This window comes from Bactrocera neohumeralis, chromosome 5 (genome assembly GCF_024586455.1).
Source record: "Bactrocera neohumeralis isolate Rockhampton chromosome 5, APGP_CSIRO_Bneo_wtdbg2-racon-allhic-juicebox.fasta_v2, whole genome shotgun sequence".
NCBI lineage: Eukaryota > Metazoa > Arthropoda > Insecta > Diptera > Tephritidae > Bactrocera > Bactrocera neohumeralis.
Genome location: NC_065922.1, coordinates 10,033,070 through 10,049,549, shown reverse-complemented (window position 1 = coordinate 10,049,549; position 16,480 = coordinate 10,033,070). Strand labels below are relative to the sequence as shown.

Here is a 16,480-nt window from a genome sequence, read left to right as displayed (position 1 = left end):
TTTTTTTTGAAAAAGTTGTAATCGAAAAAAAATTCTTTATCCAAGTCTTTAAGTATTGTATCTCAAAGACCTGTGTAAAATTCTATGCAGATCGGTTGAGTAGTTCTCGAGAAATCGTTCCAACCGACTTCAAAAACACAGTTTCGAGGAAAAACACCTTTAAAGACGGCGGACTTAGCCTAACCAGCCTCGAGCGCACAAGTCCTCAAGGCTGTATCTCCGTAATTTTTACTCGGATCAACTTGAATTTAGGACAATATGCTTTAGGTCTTGTAGAATTTAATAAGACAATAAAAAATTCGATTTTTTGAAACCCGTAAAACCATGCAGCCCCTTAAAATAAAATTTGTATGTGGCTTGATGCTAAATTTGATAAAAATCAATCCACACACTGTTCCAGCCCGCAATTGGCCAATATCAATAACAGCACATAAAGTTCTTATCGGTATTGACAACGCTGTCCAAGCCGAAGATTTTTTGAAACTCTTCGAATCCTTGCTGTTTTGACCACAAACCGTGGTATAACGTATTCAAATCTAGACTTGTTGATGAACCCTAGAACAAGTGCTTGCATCAACTGAGCCTTATCAGCTTCAAGATCGTTGCCAAAAGATGAACAGTTGACTGATGGTAGGGTTTCATGTGGAGATCATCTCGAATATGTCTTGATCAATGATCTAGTCGATTTATGTCTTTTCTTCTGACATAAGTTTCGAATGTGTTAGCGACCAGTAAACGGTAAGCAAACAAACAATGATAAGATTCCATTGAGAAACTCTCAAATTTTCGCCTCCAAACTTAGGTAAAGATATCAACGATTTTCTTTAGCTTCCCACTTCATTGTTCCTAAGCGAAAGCAAACACTGAACTAAGTATGATATATATTGATTTATACAATATTTTATAAAAAAGAGCACTTTTATACGACATCGTCCTTGGTATATCAATTGTACACTTAGTAACAGAATTTATGGCAAAACTAAGAACATCAGCTAATATGTGAGATATTTTAAAGGAATTAACTGAATATACTCTTTTAAATATTAAGTGGTTTGATGGTAAAAAATTATTAAAATCGCACCATATTCTGACTTAACTTTCATATGTCCAATTTTGTGGTAACCATTCTTCTTGGTTGTATTCCATTGATCTAGAAATATTTCCATGCCGTAAATTCTTTGGAACTCGGGACACTCCCACTAATTTTTTAATTTCCAATAAAAATTTTAACTAATTTTACACCAAACCTCCAAACCCACACCCACTGCGCATTTAATAGAAACCTTTTAATTCAAAAAGCTCTCTTAAAGCTCTTTGAACTGCTTCCAAGCCACTGCACAAAGCCGCTGCAAAACGCAAGAAACACGCACAAAAAGTCTATATTCACCTGCTGCGTTCATTTAAACAAATTATGATTTCGATACACACGCATACACAGCAGCATTATAACCACTAATGCGCCTGCAAGTATGCAATGCGCACGCAATTTCCAATTCTGCGCCAAATAAAGTGCATAAATACAAACTAAGGCATATTGCTACAAAGCAAATACAAAAAGACTCACGTAATGCGTTGCACTTGAGCATAAAAGCCACGCACACTACTACACTTACGACAAGCACACACACATGCAGGTGAAGAAGTGGTGTGCGAGTGCAAAGGTAGGCACGCATGCAAAAACGCTCTCGAGCACTTAACGGCAGTGAAGTGCAATACAGTTATGTAAAATGCTGCTTTTATTTGCATATTGCATGTGTGTATGTATGTTGTATATGTGTATGTGGGTACATATAAATATGGTATTATTCTGTGTTTTTATACCCCGAAAACTTTTTTATTTGAAAAGATATCTTCGCTTAATTTGGCACATATGATTTTCCTAGGCACCTCAACAATCTGCGAACATATTTCTTAAATCGAATCACTATAGCATATAGCTGCCATACAAATTAACCGTCTACACTTAAGACCTTGTATAAAAAACTTTTTTATTTGAAAAGACTTCTTCACAAAATTTGGCATAAAGCATAAACCAAGATAGCACTACAATCTCCGAAGAAATTTTTTTAGATCGGACCACTATAACTTATAGCTACCATACAAATTGACTGTCCAAATTCAAGACCTTGTATGGAAAACTTTTTTATTTGAAAAGATATCTTCCTTAAATTCAGCATAGATTTTTACCAAGAACAATCCTATAATCTCCGAAGAAATTTTTCAGATCGGACCTCTACAACACATAGCTGCCACACAAACTGTCCGATAAAACTCAAGTCCTTGTATGGAAATTTTTTCCATTTCACAAGATATCGGCACAAACCTTTGCATGGCTTATTTTCTGAAGCAACGCTGTAATCTCCCAAAAAATTACTTAGATCGGAACACTATAGCACATAGCTGCCATACAAACTGACTGATCAAAAATCAGGTTCAAGTACGGAAAACTCCTTTATTTGTGAAGGGTATTATAACTTTAACTGCACCAGAGTTTCTTTTTGCAATCTGATAAATACAGAACATGCGTGGCTGCTTCATGCAGCTTTTCAATTTCGCTGAAATGGGTGATTTTCAACGCTTTTGCAACAGTTTTCTCCGTGCCGCATACATTTACATACATAATAAACCACAGCCCGTTATCGCCAACAACAGCACACCGCGCGCGCAAACTCTTTAATTTCATTTTGCAGGCGTTTAACTCACCTTTACACACACACACTTTTACTTATAATCACTTATACTCACTTGTACACACCCATGCAAACAAATATACATATATATGTATATGTTTCCGCGTGTGTGTTCATTTCCGCCTTGTTTATTACTCGCATGCCTCAGCATTAAATTTATGCGTTGCTGCCACAACCAGCATGCTTGTATATTAAATGTATGCATTTCCGTTACTATTGTGCCGTTATACCGCTCCCTGCTCCCCGCTCTACCAATCGCCTTCCCATCACTCGCGTGCCGATAAAGCTTTTCGCATTTAACTGTTCTATTTTGCATATTCATCCGCATAAAGTCATGCAGTCGGTTGCATGCAACAATGTCACTTGTCGCAGGGTTCTTATGCACATACGTGGCGCCACAGCGCACATTCAACAAGTTATTACACGCTTATTTGATTAGCCAATCCACTTCACTACTCAAGGAAGCAGTTCATTTCATGTGCAAGTATTTGCACTCGCATTTGCATTTCCATTTGCATTTCCCTCTCCATCCATCCATCTCACATATTGTGTTTCGCTTTCATTAGCTGATGTGTGCTTTAATTAAGCCGCTTCGTTAGCGCAGGTACATTGTGTAATCCAAAATAAATAAGAATTATTTATAATGCTTTGTTGGAGACGAATGTGTGTGGAGTTTTGAGAAGTTATACTGAAACAACAATTTCAAGGAGAGAAAACAGTGTGAAGAAAAGTACGCACATAACCTTAAAAGAGCTAGTTCTCACTGAAATTCTAGAAAGATATCGAAGAAAACGATTATGGAAGACAACAAGGATATTCAGCAATTCAGCGGAATGCAGAAATTGTCAAAGAAGGCAGAAGAAACAAGCAGTGATTGCTCAAAATAACCCTGTAGCTACTTAAAATAATTATCTAACGGAGTCCAATGGCAACCCTGCTACATTACTATGCCATTTCTTAATCACTAAATAAATAAAACCGAAATTATTCCCTCAGGCTATTGCTAAGTCTACGAAACTATCAGCGATATGATCTTTAAGCGTGAAAATGTCTTGAGGAAGGTCAAGAGTCTTTAGTTTCTATGCCAAATCATTGAAATAGTATTTTGAATTCAAAGAGACTAAACATTTTACTAAGATAAGGTGGGCTAATTAATAAATGTCCCATAGATATGAAACAAACTTAACATATTCAGTCTAAATTTTGCGACTAAAATTAATTCTTTGTATATCTACTGCTGAGCCTACAAAAGAAAAACGAAAAATAAAAACGAAAACTTTGGAAAAATGTCGACTTTTTCCCAACATGATCACTTGTTTTACCTCGACGGACCAGACAAACCGATGCTTCAACTACTTCAACACAACTGAACGTTTAGTATACTATAAAGGTTTGGTTTAAGTGTCCAAAAAAGTACTGCGTTAAGTCGTTCAACTTTTCCCTTCCTCCTTTCGACTCAAATTTCCTACAGCAAGTGACTTTATCAAGTTTTGGTCCAACCCTGCTATGCTTCAATTTTTTATACGTTTTCTGGAGGGGTCAAAAGTAATGATATTTCGGAGATCATTATAGGCGAATTCTTCTAGTGATTAACTTTTAAAGTTTCGAAACAAAACGACGCCGCATAAGACAAAATGAGGTAAATAGGGGCATGGAACCAATAATCCGGCTTGGAAGAGTTCAATATGATAGTCTTCTTTCTTTTCGAAACAGCTTACGCAGTCGAAGTTCATTGTTTCGACAGTTTCTTGGTCTCTGGTTTCACTTACTTTGTGATCCGATATGAACATTTGAATCATGGAGGCGCTAAACCGAACTCTGGCGGCTCCTTCTCTACCCATATACCGGCGAGGAAGCTTTGGGTGGAAAGAAGCCTTTGGAGGAGAGGGACAGTGAGCTTCTTCACGGATGGGTAAAAGTTTGGCGGAAGGTTGGTGGAGGGGTTTACTGTCAAGAGCTCTCTGTCAACTCCAATTTCCGACTTCCTGATTGTGTTGCAGTGTCTTCCAGGCCGAGGTTGCAGCCATTAAGGTAGCAGTAGATTTACTGCTCCGAAAGGCAGCCTCCTTCAGAGAAGTGACCATCCACTCGGATTACAGAGCGACGATAGTAGCCTTGAATTCATTAACAGTGCGATCGGGGTTGGTCAAAGAGTGCCTAACTTCGCTATCAATAGCATCGAGTATCTTTCTGATAAGACAGGTATGGGTGTCAGGCCACAGCGGAATCGGAGAAAATTGTAAAGCTGATAAGCTACCAAGAGAAGGCACCCTAGAACCGCGGTAGAATGAGAGCGGTTCGGTGCTCCCGTATCCTCTGGTGTTCTACTACTTGCGATCGCAAGGGATCCAGCCGCTTTGCCCTCAGTAAATAAATTCAAATCCCCCTAGACGCCATCTGCATAAGCACTACTGCATAAGCACTTCAGAGCGCATACCCTCAGACACCTCAACGAGCTGGACAGGAGTTCTTCTTTTCTATGGCCTCACAAAGGACTGTATATAGTTCATAGTGTGCCCATGTGCGATCTCAGCCATCTAACCTAACCTCTAACCTAGGTTACTACCCTGCAACAAAATAAAACCTATTACTATCCTTTTTTAATTTTATGCCACAAAATGTTTGCTTCTCAGATGTACTCTCCATATTTCAGAAACATACATATAAAACCATTTCAAACAAAACTTTTTTTAGCATTTTACTGTTACTATTATAAAGTCTTTTTCACTACACACTCATTACTTTCTGAAAATACTTCTCATTTCTGCAAACTCTAAAGCTATATCTACCTTTCAAGCTTTTTATAGCGAGTCATTCTATAAAAGCTTATCAAGCCGAAAGCAGAGCTTTAAAATTTTAGCAAAGTAAAGAAAAGTGATAAAAGCCAAAAAGTTTTTAAAAGCTTCAAAAGCTTTGCAAATTTTTTAAAGCTTTACAAAACTTGCAAAGCTCCAACAGCATCAAAAGCTTTGCAAAACTTTGAAAGCTTTACAAAACTTTGCAAAGCCCAACAGCACCAAAAGTTCATATTACAAATCTCAACCATAATTCACTCAAACTTTTTCGGTGCAACAAATTTTGACACTTATCAAATTTACCTGGAAGCCGGTTTCCAGCGCTCCGCACTGACACTCGCAGAGCATAAAAATAACAGCCAGCGCGTACATGAAGAGCCTGGTGACCATGACAGCTGGCGCCGCCAGTCGCAACTCACGGCAATGGAATCGCGTCAACAACGAACAGTTGCTGCTCACTTTTGCTGTTGTGAACAACGCAAAAAACGGACGAACGGAAAAACGAAAGCGCGCCGTCGAGAGCCTACGTGCGACAAGTGCAAAAATTCAAAAGCGCGACGCAACAATGAAGGCGACTTTACGCGCGCGAGTCCTTTAAACAGACACAACAGCGCATAAAGCGAGTAAAGAAGAAGTTGTGAAAAGGAAATAAAAGAATTTCAGCCATAATATAAACAAAGTAATATTTTCCACAGTTCCGCGAAGAAAATCTCGAAAGAAGTTTTCATGTAAAGTCGTCCTACAGGTGTTAACGCATTTAATTGGCAAACAATGCGAAGCAGTGTGACAGTGTGCGTGCGCGACAATGCGAAAGGCAGTAGGTGAAGCAGATAACAACACAATTCTGCGAAAAGGAATACATATTTCAAGGCGTGAGCGCATATGTTGACACTACCCAGCCAACTCACTGCCTTTGACTGGCTTACTTGTCAGCTTGTTGCTGCTAGCGCTGCTGGCTGTGTTGTTGCTGTGCTATTTTGTGGTGGATTTTTTCGGTGGGCGGGCGTGTGTTTGTGAAGGCGTGCGAGCTTCACAGCTGACTGCGCCATCCTTGCCCCCTCATTTATTGAAAAATAATAGCCAAAACTCGCCACAAGTGAATTCGACTCGTTTTGTTGTTATTGTTCTTTCGAGGAAATTTTGGAAAAAAGTGAAGAAAAGCATTGTGATTTTTATAAAGTTATTTTTGCATTTGATTTATCTGCTTCTACTTTAATTTCTATTGCTATTTCCATTGTTTGTCCTTTTTCGTTTGCAAATTCATTTTCTTCTACGCACAGCTGTGCACACAAATACACCCACACAAACACAACTCGCATCTATGTTTACATTTACGTCCACAGCTATTTCTCAGTATTCAACAACAACTTCGTACTCTGTTTTCCCCGCACAATTCATTCACTTTTAGCTGCAGTTTCATCTGCTTTTATTGCTGCTCGCAGACCTTCAGTGTTTTTTCCAATGTTTTTTGTCTTCAGTTTCCGCTAACATTGCGTTTCACAAGTTCATATATTTGGAGTATGAGTTTTTGAAGTTTTCCTGTCACATTCCGGAGTTTTTTATGTTATGTGCTTTCTAGAAAGGCTCAGTAAATGTAGAAATTTTGTATAATTCATAGAAGCCATCTGCTTAATTTATAGGCCTAAGTGTTCCTAGAAAGACACCGATTGGTTATGTGTCAATTTTCCTTTCAAATAGTTCTATTGGATTAGTACAGAACGCAACATAGTTCCGTTCTGTTATTTTTACCAAAAAATATGCTTTCTCTTCCCAAATCAACAAAGATCTCTATTTAAGCCAAAACTCTTTTCACATGCCCCAGGAGATAGTAAAACAATGAGTTATTTGTTCTAAGTTACCATGAGAAAAGATAGTGTTATTTACAGTAACCTGAAATATTCATATCACCCAAAAAGTGGAACTAAATCGCCAGCATTTTTGCACGAATATATTTAACAACTTTCAACGTTGATTAACTCAGCAAGAAGATAATGTTGTTCACAGTAACTTAAAATATTCATCTCAGCCTAAAAGTGGATTTAAATCGCGAGCATTTTCGCGTGATTAGTTTTACAACTTTCGACGTGGATTAACTCAGTAACATTGCATCCATGAACCAAATCCTAAAAAATTATGAATCGTGGACTTGCGCGTATGAACCCGAAAGTTAAGGCGTTTCAAGATAAGCCTAATCCAACAATTGTCGTTCGCACATGAAACACTCCCACGCAAATGGTTGCCCAATTTTTTTTTTTAAGATTTGGCATGCCACAACTACTATTCCATAGATCAACGCAGAACAGTATATTCTGAGTGATAAACAAACATTTATTTTCCATTTGATTTTGAAGAAATCAGGAAAACCAACAGCCGATGACGGACCACTCCTCGTCAGGGCAATTCGAGCTCTTACACAACGACTGGAATAAATAAAGAATAAAAACGAATTGTGTGAAATCGTTGACATTTCATATAAACAGTAGATATTTCAAAAATTACAGAATTTCATCAAATTTAACTCGAGAATTTATACTTAGAGTATCACCAGCTTACAGTTTCATAAAATAATCATATCCATAGGCTGAAGGTTCCTTTAATACGTAGGTTGCTATATATATTTCTGGCCTACTATTTTATTTTGTTTTTTTTTTTTTTTTGTCGATTGCTGTTTTGTTTCGGGCTCATACGCATAGATCCATGATTCGTCACCTGTGACGATCTTATAAACGTCTTTTGAAGCACCGCGATCGTATTTTTTCAGCATTTCTTTACACCAATCCACACGAGCCTTTTTTTGAGCGATTGTCAAATTGTGCGGGATCCAACGAGAACAAACCTTTTTTACGGCCAGGTGTTCATGCAATATCGAATGTATGCTGGTGGGAGATATGCATAGGCATGCCTCTATCTGAAGGTGTGTTACATGACGGTCTTGCATTATCAGTTCACGTACGGCATCGATGTTTTCTGGCACAACGGCTGTTTTTGGACGACCTTCACGGAATTCGTCTTTGAGCGAGCGTCGGCCACGATTGAATTCGTTGTACCAGTTTTTCACAGTGCTATAGGATGGTGCTTCATAGCCATACAAAGATTTAAGTTCATCGATGCACTCTTGTCGTGATAATCAACGTCGAAAGTTGTGAAAAATGATCGCACGAAAATGTTCACGAGTTAATTCCATTTTTTGGCCGAGATGAATTTTTTAATTCCCTGTAAATAAAACAATTCACGATTAAATGACAAAACGTTCTGAGTGATGTTATGCTAAAAAATGTCAAACTTTCCAATGGAAATGTCAGATTGCACCTGGCAACACTTAGTGTTGCCCTAGGCCAGAATATATATAGCAGCCCTCGTATTTTTCTGTGACAAGTGGCAGCTTATATTTGCTTTGGCTTTTATGATGATATGGAAGTCAATTTTGTTGAAAAATCTAACTAACTATTGATTGTCATACTTAGTTTTGTGTTTAGTAAATATTTATTCTTTGAGAAGCATATTTTGTTGTTACGAAATTATAAAGTAGGCGTTTACAAAATTCAATTATCTGCTGTCATTGCATATTCCACAAGGCATGGCTAACTGAAATAAAATAAATTTTAAGAACATGAGAGCTAAAAACATATGTATATCCTAGTATTTCAACACAATAGTAATTATGGCGGCTCATACTGACTGAAAAGGGTCAAATTTACTAAAAATTTAAATAAATCAGACTATCTGGATAGTGGAATTGGAATTTAGTACTTTAGCATTTAGCAAATGATAAAGTGGAGGTTTCGAAACATTGACACGTGACCATACAAACGATTTCAAACTTTCGAGCAATGAAAAGAAATAAACATTATTAATCTAGAATAATGTGGCAATATCTGAAACTACGCAGAAGCTTGAAAGAAATTTTTTGCGGCTGCCTAAAGAAACAACTTTTGTACTACTTTTTTGAGGATTTCGAATTTTTTAAAAATAATTAAAATTGAAATTTGGCAATATGGCAATATGGCTCGTTCCAAACATAGAAGTCTATAAAGAAAACTCTCTTAAATTTTAGGTAAATCGGGCCAGTAGAACGTAAGATATCGTGGTTTTCTGAAAGAAAAAGGCATTTAATGTTTCAGTTCCAACCAGAAATAATTTGAATTTTAAAAAACCCTTTCATAATTATTTTATTTTATATCTAGACTGGAATACCCCTTAAAATATTAACATCTGACTTACTATAAATTTGCTTTGATCACAGCAAAAAGATTTATATAGTAGAGTAGATTTAGAAAAAGCAACCATACCATTTCTTTCTACGAAAATCTGGCCAGTTCGACTGAGTAAGGCACAGTTTTAATTAAAATAATTAATTATTAAATGTTAGGCACTCTCTCCTTCGATTAGCCCTTAAAATCTGACTTCAGATGGCTCAGCGCAGCAAAAAGTTGTGAAGCCATTTTTGGTCGAAATACATAGTCTTTTTCTCAAAAATTAAAATAATTAAATAAAGGCAAAAACTTCTTTACGTATATTGGCCAGCAGGGTCTTTCGAAGCAGAGTAGCACTTCACCTTGTAGAAGGCACCTTTTTTCTACTGGGAGCTAAGGGAAAAAGGTATCAAGGACAATTAGATAGCGGACAAGATTTCCGAGAGTTGCGGACGGCTGCCATCTGAAAAAGTGACCGTAATGGTAAACCCATGCATTGCCTATACGACGATTTAGACAGAAGCAAGGAAATACGACTTAATTATTGTGTAGTTAGTACGTTTTCAAACCTGAGTTTTTCATTAAATTTAGTATTTCTAAAACATCAATCAAAAATGCTTCTACCTAAAATCACACGCTTTAGAACCAGCTTGCACATTATTCAATTTAACGTTCACTAAAAGAAACCAAAACATTCTCCCAACCCGCAAAAAACATAATTTGACGGCAGACAAGCGCACGCGGTTCAAACAAAAAAAAATGTCGATCCATTTACAGAACGCGTGTGTATAGTAAAGTAAGTCGAAGGCGGGGCGTATAACGGTATTGAAAGTATTAAATTTAAATTGACAGTAAAATCAGCAACGACATGAGTTAAAAACGAAGAAGAAAAGAGAAACGGATTTTTTACGCACCTAATCCCAATTGAGGCACCAAACGAAGTGACAACAACAAGGACAGCACATAAATGTGCTGTAAACCGCGAAATTAAGCTTTAACAAAAATTTCCACACAAAAATAACAGCAACAACAATAATAACAGGGTGCTTATGCATTTTATGTGGCATTTGAAATGTGGAAACAATCAGCTGTCGACACATTACTAATACGCCATGACGACCCGCACGTAATGCGCACGCACGCATACTAACGCAAACTCTTATACACGAACACACACGCACAGTGCAAAGCGCTGCTCGCATAAAACCAAATGAAGCGCTAAATATTTTTTGCCGTTAAATGAAATGAAAAACATAACGAATGTGGTATAATCTTATGAGGCGATAATCTGCCAGGCGAACAATAAAATGCAGGAGTGTATTTTTCTACAATAACAAAAAATGAACTGAGCTGCCTTTGACTCCCCTTCAGTGAGCGTTTCAGAGAGAGTTTGTGTGAACTCGGCGTAAAATTGAAAGGATGAGTTAATGAAGCCATAAGAAAGACGTTGGCAAGGTTTGGCGCTTGGAAGACAATCAAGCGTTTGTGACAAAGAAAAAGTTCTCACGCTTTTGCCTGTGCAAATAGCAGCCTTTTCGTGCGCCGCGGGCTGATTGAGTTGTCGCTCGGTTTGTGTTGAGGGTTGCGGCCGGCGCTGATAACCCTTTACGTGACATTTACTTTGTAGATTCCATCTTTAAATTAAGGGTTTTGTTATTGTTCACTTGATTTATAAGTTTTTCCCTTTTTTTAAATTTTTTTGTTTTTGTTTTTGTAAATTTTTTGTTGGTTTTTACTTGGTGAAACATGTCAATCAAAATATTTAATTTTGTAAAGAACAAAAAAAAAATCTGGGGAAATCTTAAGAAGTTATAAAAAATAAAGGGTGACCTTGTAAGAGGAAAAAAATTTTAAATAAAAATTTTAACAAAATATTTAGTAAAATTAATGTTCTATAACTTAAATTAATGAACTGATGAAAAATAAAGGGTCACCATATAAGAGCATGGAAAACTTTTTAAACAAAAATTGAAACCAAATATTAAACAAAAATATTCAAAATTAAAAGGCTGGAACATAAACGTAATGTGGTTATAAAAAATAAAGGGTTACCCTATAAGAGCACGAACAAATTTTTTAAAGAAAAAATAATACAAAATATTTAACAAAATTAAGCAAAATTAAAATTCTATAACATAAATCCAAAAAAGTTATAAAAAATAAAGGGTGACCATATAAGAGCGTGAAAAACTTTTTAAACATAAACTAAAAAAAAATATTAAACAAAATTAAAGTTATAAATCTAACGAAATTATAAAAAATATAGGGTGACTATAGAAGAGCTTGAAAAAAGTTTTAAAAAATTAATCCTATTAAAAAAATTTCGTAAGAATTTAAAGATGTCTAAAACATAAACGGTGACCATATAAGCGTATAAAAAATTTTAGAATAAAAAATTTAAATAAAATTTTCAAAATTGCCAACAAAATTTTCACAAAACAAACACAGTAAAACTAATAAATTTTTAACAGTCATGAAAAATGAATGAAAAAAACAGACATGAAAAATAAAGGGTGACCATATAAGAGAATAAATAAAAAATCAAACAAAATAAAAAAATATTATAGACATCTAAAGATGTTATAAAAATAAAGGGTGCTCAAATAAGTGGGAAAAATTTGTAAAAAAATTTTAAATAAAATTTCAAAAAATCTAACAAAAAGTCCATAAAAACAGCTTGACAAAACTAAAATATTGTTAAAAGTTATAAAAAAAGAGTGACCAAATTAACAAATAAAAATATTTAAAAGCTTATACAAAAGTTACTTCAAAAAACCGCATACAATCAGTAACAAAATCTAACGCATTCGCGTACCCGCACCCCACATAATAAATAATTCACCCAACAAAGTATGGTGGAAATACAGAAACCGAAATCTGCACTGAAAACGCCATCGGTGAAGCGAGAAACAGTCGTTGTCAACAATAGTGCACCAATGAAGAAGGTCACACTCGTAGCCAAGGATGAGGTGAGTACATACGCACTTATACACCAACACACTTCAGCGTTTCCTCTTGTTATTGCGTTCGCTGCCAAGTGTCTTCGCTCGACAAACAAACAAGCAGCGAAAAGTGAAGCAGCGAAGCGCAGCAATAAACGGGCGAACGAGTTTCGCCAAGAAGAGCAAAGCGTGCCGCGCATTCACATATGCGTTGCCACGTGTGCACATCAGCCAGCAGCTCTGCCGCCGCCTGCCACTCACTCTGTGGCATTTGTGTGCCAATTTTCATCTTTTTACACATATTTGCTCCAGTGCAATGGCAGCAGCACGCTTTGACTGGCAGACACAAACAGTTTGCTGTGCCAGCAGCCTTGTGTTGTTATTGTTGCTGTTGGTTTGACTCTTATTTTTTCGTTGCATCTGTTATCCATTGTCTTGTGAATTTTTTATTGCCACACATTTAAATTCTTTGCGGAGCGTTTATATTTGCCTGCCTGGTTGGTTGGCTTCGTGGCTAGCGAGAAGCATACACGCTCACAAACACACAAGTGTGAAGGGAAGCTGAGTTGAAGGGCGCATATGGGAGCACTGTTGGGTGTTTTGTAACATAAATAATGACTGTTGTATAGAAATTGTTCTAACATTGGCTCTTTGCAAGAAGATTTTCTCATTGTTTTAGATGAAATTGTTTTTTTGTTTTTGTAAAAAATTCTTTTTTTTTGTAAAAAATGTGTTTTATTTTGCCAAATTTCCGAGTTATAGATCTAGATATATATCTAGATATAGATATAAAAAACAAAGTAAAGAGTGTACACGTCGTACATGTCGTTAGGTGGTGGACCTTGTGGTAAAATAGGGACCAATAAAATTGTCAATGATGTAACTAAGTAGTATTATCTTTTTTATGGTTGTAAATAGAAGCAAATTGAATTCATCTAATAAAGTTTAATTGACTTCCACTTTCATAAAATAAAATAAAAATAATTAAATTTGCCACAAAGCTTTTAGCAATCAGCAGGAAATGTCGGAGACCCTATAAAATACTATATATATATATATATATATATATATATATATATATATATATATATAATGTCAGCCTGTCGAACTGTGTCGATTTAACCAAGTCTGGTTGTCCTCGTTCGATGAAAATTTCTTCCCAGCGAGCGTTCTTTTGAATTCTGAGAACAGGAAATTAGTGCTGGCAGCCGGACCTGGTGAATACGAACAATTCGAAGCCCAAATGTCTAAACACTGTTACGAATCATCAACTCGTCGTAGTTTTAGCTAAAAAGTAAGCTTCCGCAGGACGCATTTTGCACAGAGCTTTCTCATATCCAAATATTCGAGAATGATATGATGTACACATTCAGTTGATATCTTTAGAGTACCTTCTATATCGAACAACTTCACTTTAGGGTCACTCAAAATAATTGTGTGGACTTTTTCGATGTTTTCATCGGTAACAACCAATTTCTGGCGTCCTCGGCATTCACTGTCTTCACTGCTCATTTCACAACGTCTAAACTTAGCATACCAATCCCCGAAGGTAGATTTTCTTGGGACAGTGTCTGGAAACTCGTCTTCAAGCCACGTTTTTAATTCAACTGTATATTTTTCTTTCAAAAAATTCTGTTTTTTTTCACAAAAACAAAAGTAACTTCACTTTCAGTGATTTCGTTCACAAACTAATGATCCGAGTTTAGCGCTGCATTATTCTCGTATGACGAAATCTAAAAAAAAAATTCTCGACTAGAAGCTATTGTCCTTACAAAAGATCTACGGTAAAAAACAAATTAAAATTTGGTAAAATGGTATGAAAAACTATATACAGCACATGCGGAAGTTTGATGCTGATCGAATCATTTGTCTACGCGTAATCACTCAAGCAAATTTGAAAATATTATTTTCAAAACAAACTCTTCTAAAGCCAAACTTAGTGCCTACATTGACTATTGGCGACTACACTTTAATAGGCTGTAACTCAAAAAATATTTCACATATTAATCTAAGATTTTAATATAATATTTTTGAAAGTATGAAGTATTGATAAACTTGTATGCGTAAATAAAATTTTTATTTTTTCGAAATTTCACACTAGGTGTGCTCTAACTTTATTCCGTATTTTAAAAATTGTTCAAAATGACACGCGATTATAAAAGTGTTGAAAAATAACGCTGCTTTCAATTTTTGATTTCCAAATATGCTTCTAGACTGTAGTAGATTCTGGTTGCTAACATTAGGCTAACAGAAAGGCGAAAAGTCTATGCATTCTTCCATATAAAAATAAGGAGACTTAATGATTACTTGAGTTGTGATCTTAAATATGTGTTTTTAAAACAGATTTACTCGCAGATACATTATTTGCGCTCCGCTCTGAAAGGTAAAACTTTTGCATAAAATGGTAACACTGGAGATGTGGAAGGCATAAATAAATAATGAAGTACCCATATCACTGACCAACAATAGTAGTGTCACCGGTAGTGGCATTTTGATAATTTAGTTGGGCATCTAATAGTTTAAAACTTCAAAGCAAAATGTAGCTCGTTTTTTATTAATTTAAGTAGAGCAAAACAAAAAAAGATTTGCGAAAGACTCAAGCTTTTAGCCATCTTCGTTTCATATACCAGCAGAGCTCTCCTATACACCAACACGTACTCACATACCACCTTCTCTTTGTACCTTAATTATCTCTTCACTAATTTCATCTATTATTTTATTTATAAGCACCATTTTATTTATATTTGGACTCAAAGTGAGCACAGCAGATAACGGCATGGCTTGACAGCCGCACGTTCCATTGTTGTAGTAAATTAATACTATTAGACGATGGCTCTGCTAAACAACAATCTAATTACTGCGTCGGAAGCGCTGCAGTGCCGGAAGTATAAGCAGCTTTCCTGTGCCTCATCTAAATATATGTGTGTGTGTTTGTGCGCGCTAATCGCATGTTTGCAAGACATTTTTTTGGCAACTGCCTAAATTTGTTTGTTTGAATATCAAATGCAGAGACAGACAGCATGGCCACTCACTGCTGGTCGCTGTTGAAGGCTGAAGGCTGCTGGGCGCTGATAAGAGATCAAAAAGAGTGGAAAAAGTTGAAGCAAAGCAGTTGAGCACATGCGTGTTGTTGTTGTTGTAGTTTGGATGGAAATGAGTTGAGCTGCTTTTATTTGGTGAAAGCGGTAATACAGAAGCAAGCAAAACGCTGTGCGCTTGTGTGTCGCAGTGCGTATACGTAACGTGTGATGTATTTTTTTTTTTTGTTTTTTTTTGTGGGAAAGTCATTGTATTTATGTGTTGCATGTCGGTGTGTAAATATGTAATTTGATTAAGTGCAATATTTATATATTTTTCGACAGCATCTGAGGAGGTTCAAAGGTTGGCTTTTTGACTTTCTTGTCAGAAATCTGCATTTGGGAATTGTTTTTTTGAATTAGCAGCGTCATGATAGTATAGCTTAGTTACAAGACCATCGTTTAGAGGCGCTTTTTACTAATATTAACCGTTTCAGCAATCATAGCAGGTCTTTCGAAACCTCCTCTCTTACACCATCAATATTTAAAGCAATCCAAGAGTCTTTCGGCGTCAACTAATAAGTATTTGCATGACAAAATCAGGACTTAAAAACTACTCCAGCATAAAATAAAGGCCTTAAGGATATTCGACATATGATTTTGAGTAAATTTTCTACCATATTAACGTAATAACAATTTTTTTTTTCAATAAATTCTTAAACTATTCGATAATTAATAGTATAATAGTATATAACATTTTTTTTCAAAAAATTCTTAAACTATTCAAAAATTTTAATTTTGAAGACCTAAAAATAATCAGCTCTGCTGTTTTTTTTGTATTTT

The 16,480-nt window shown here is 35.9% G+C and overlaps 1 protein-coding gene across 4 annotated transcripts in view; it reads left to right on the top strand.

Annotated features, from left to right (window-relative positions):
- Positions 1-16,480, top strand: part of LOC126759050 (inactive dipeptidyl peptidase 10) — a 380,650-nt gene that overhangs the window by 322,633 nt on the left and 41,537 nt on the right. The window contains exons 1-2 of one of the 4 annotated variants that reach the window (XM_050473623.1): positions 5,945-6,164; positions 12,150-12,647. The exons of the other annotated variants lie outside the window; for them this stretch is intronic. Coding sequence (XP_050329580.1) covers positions 12,531-12,647 — 117 coding nt within the window. The 5' untranslated portion in view covers positions 5,945-6,164; positions 12,150-12,530. Of the gene's footprint in view, positions 1-5,944; positions 6,165-12,149; positions 12,648-16,480 lie in introns of those variants that run through there. 4 annotated transcript variants of the gene reach the window in all.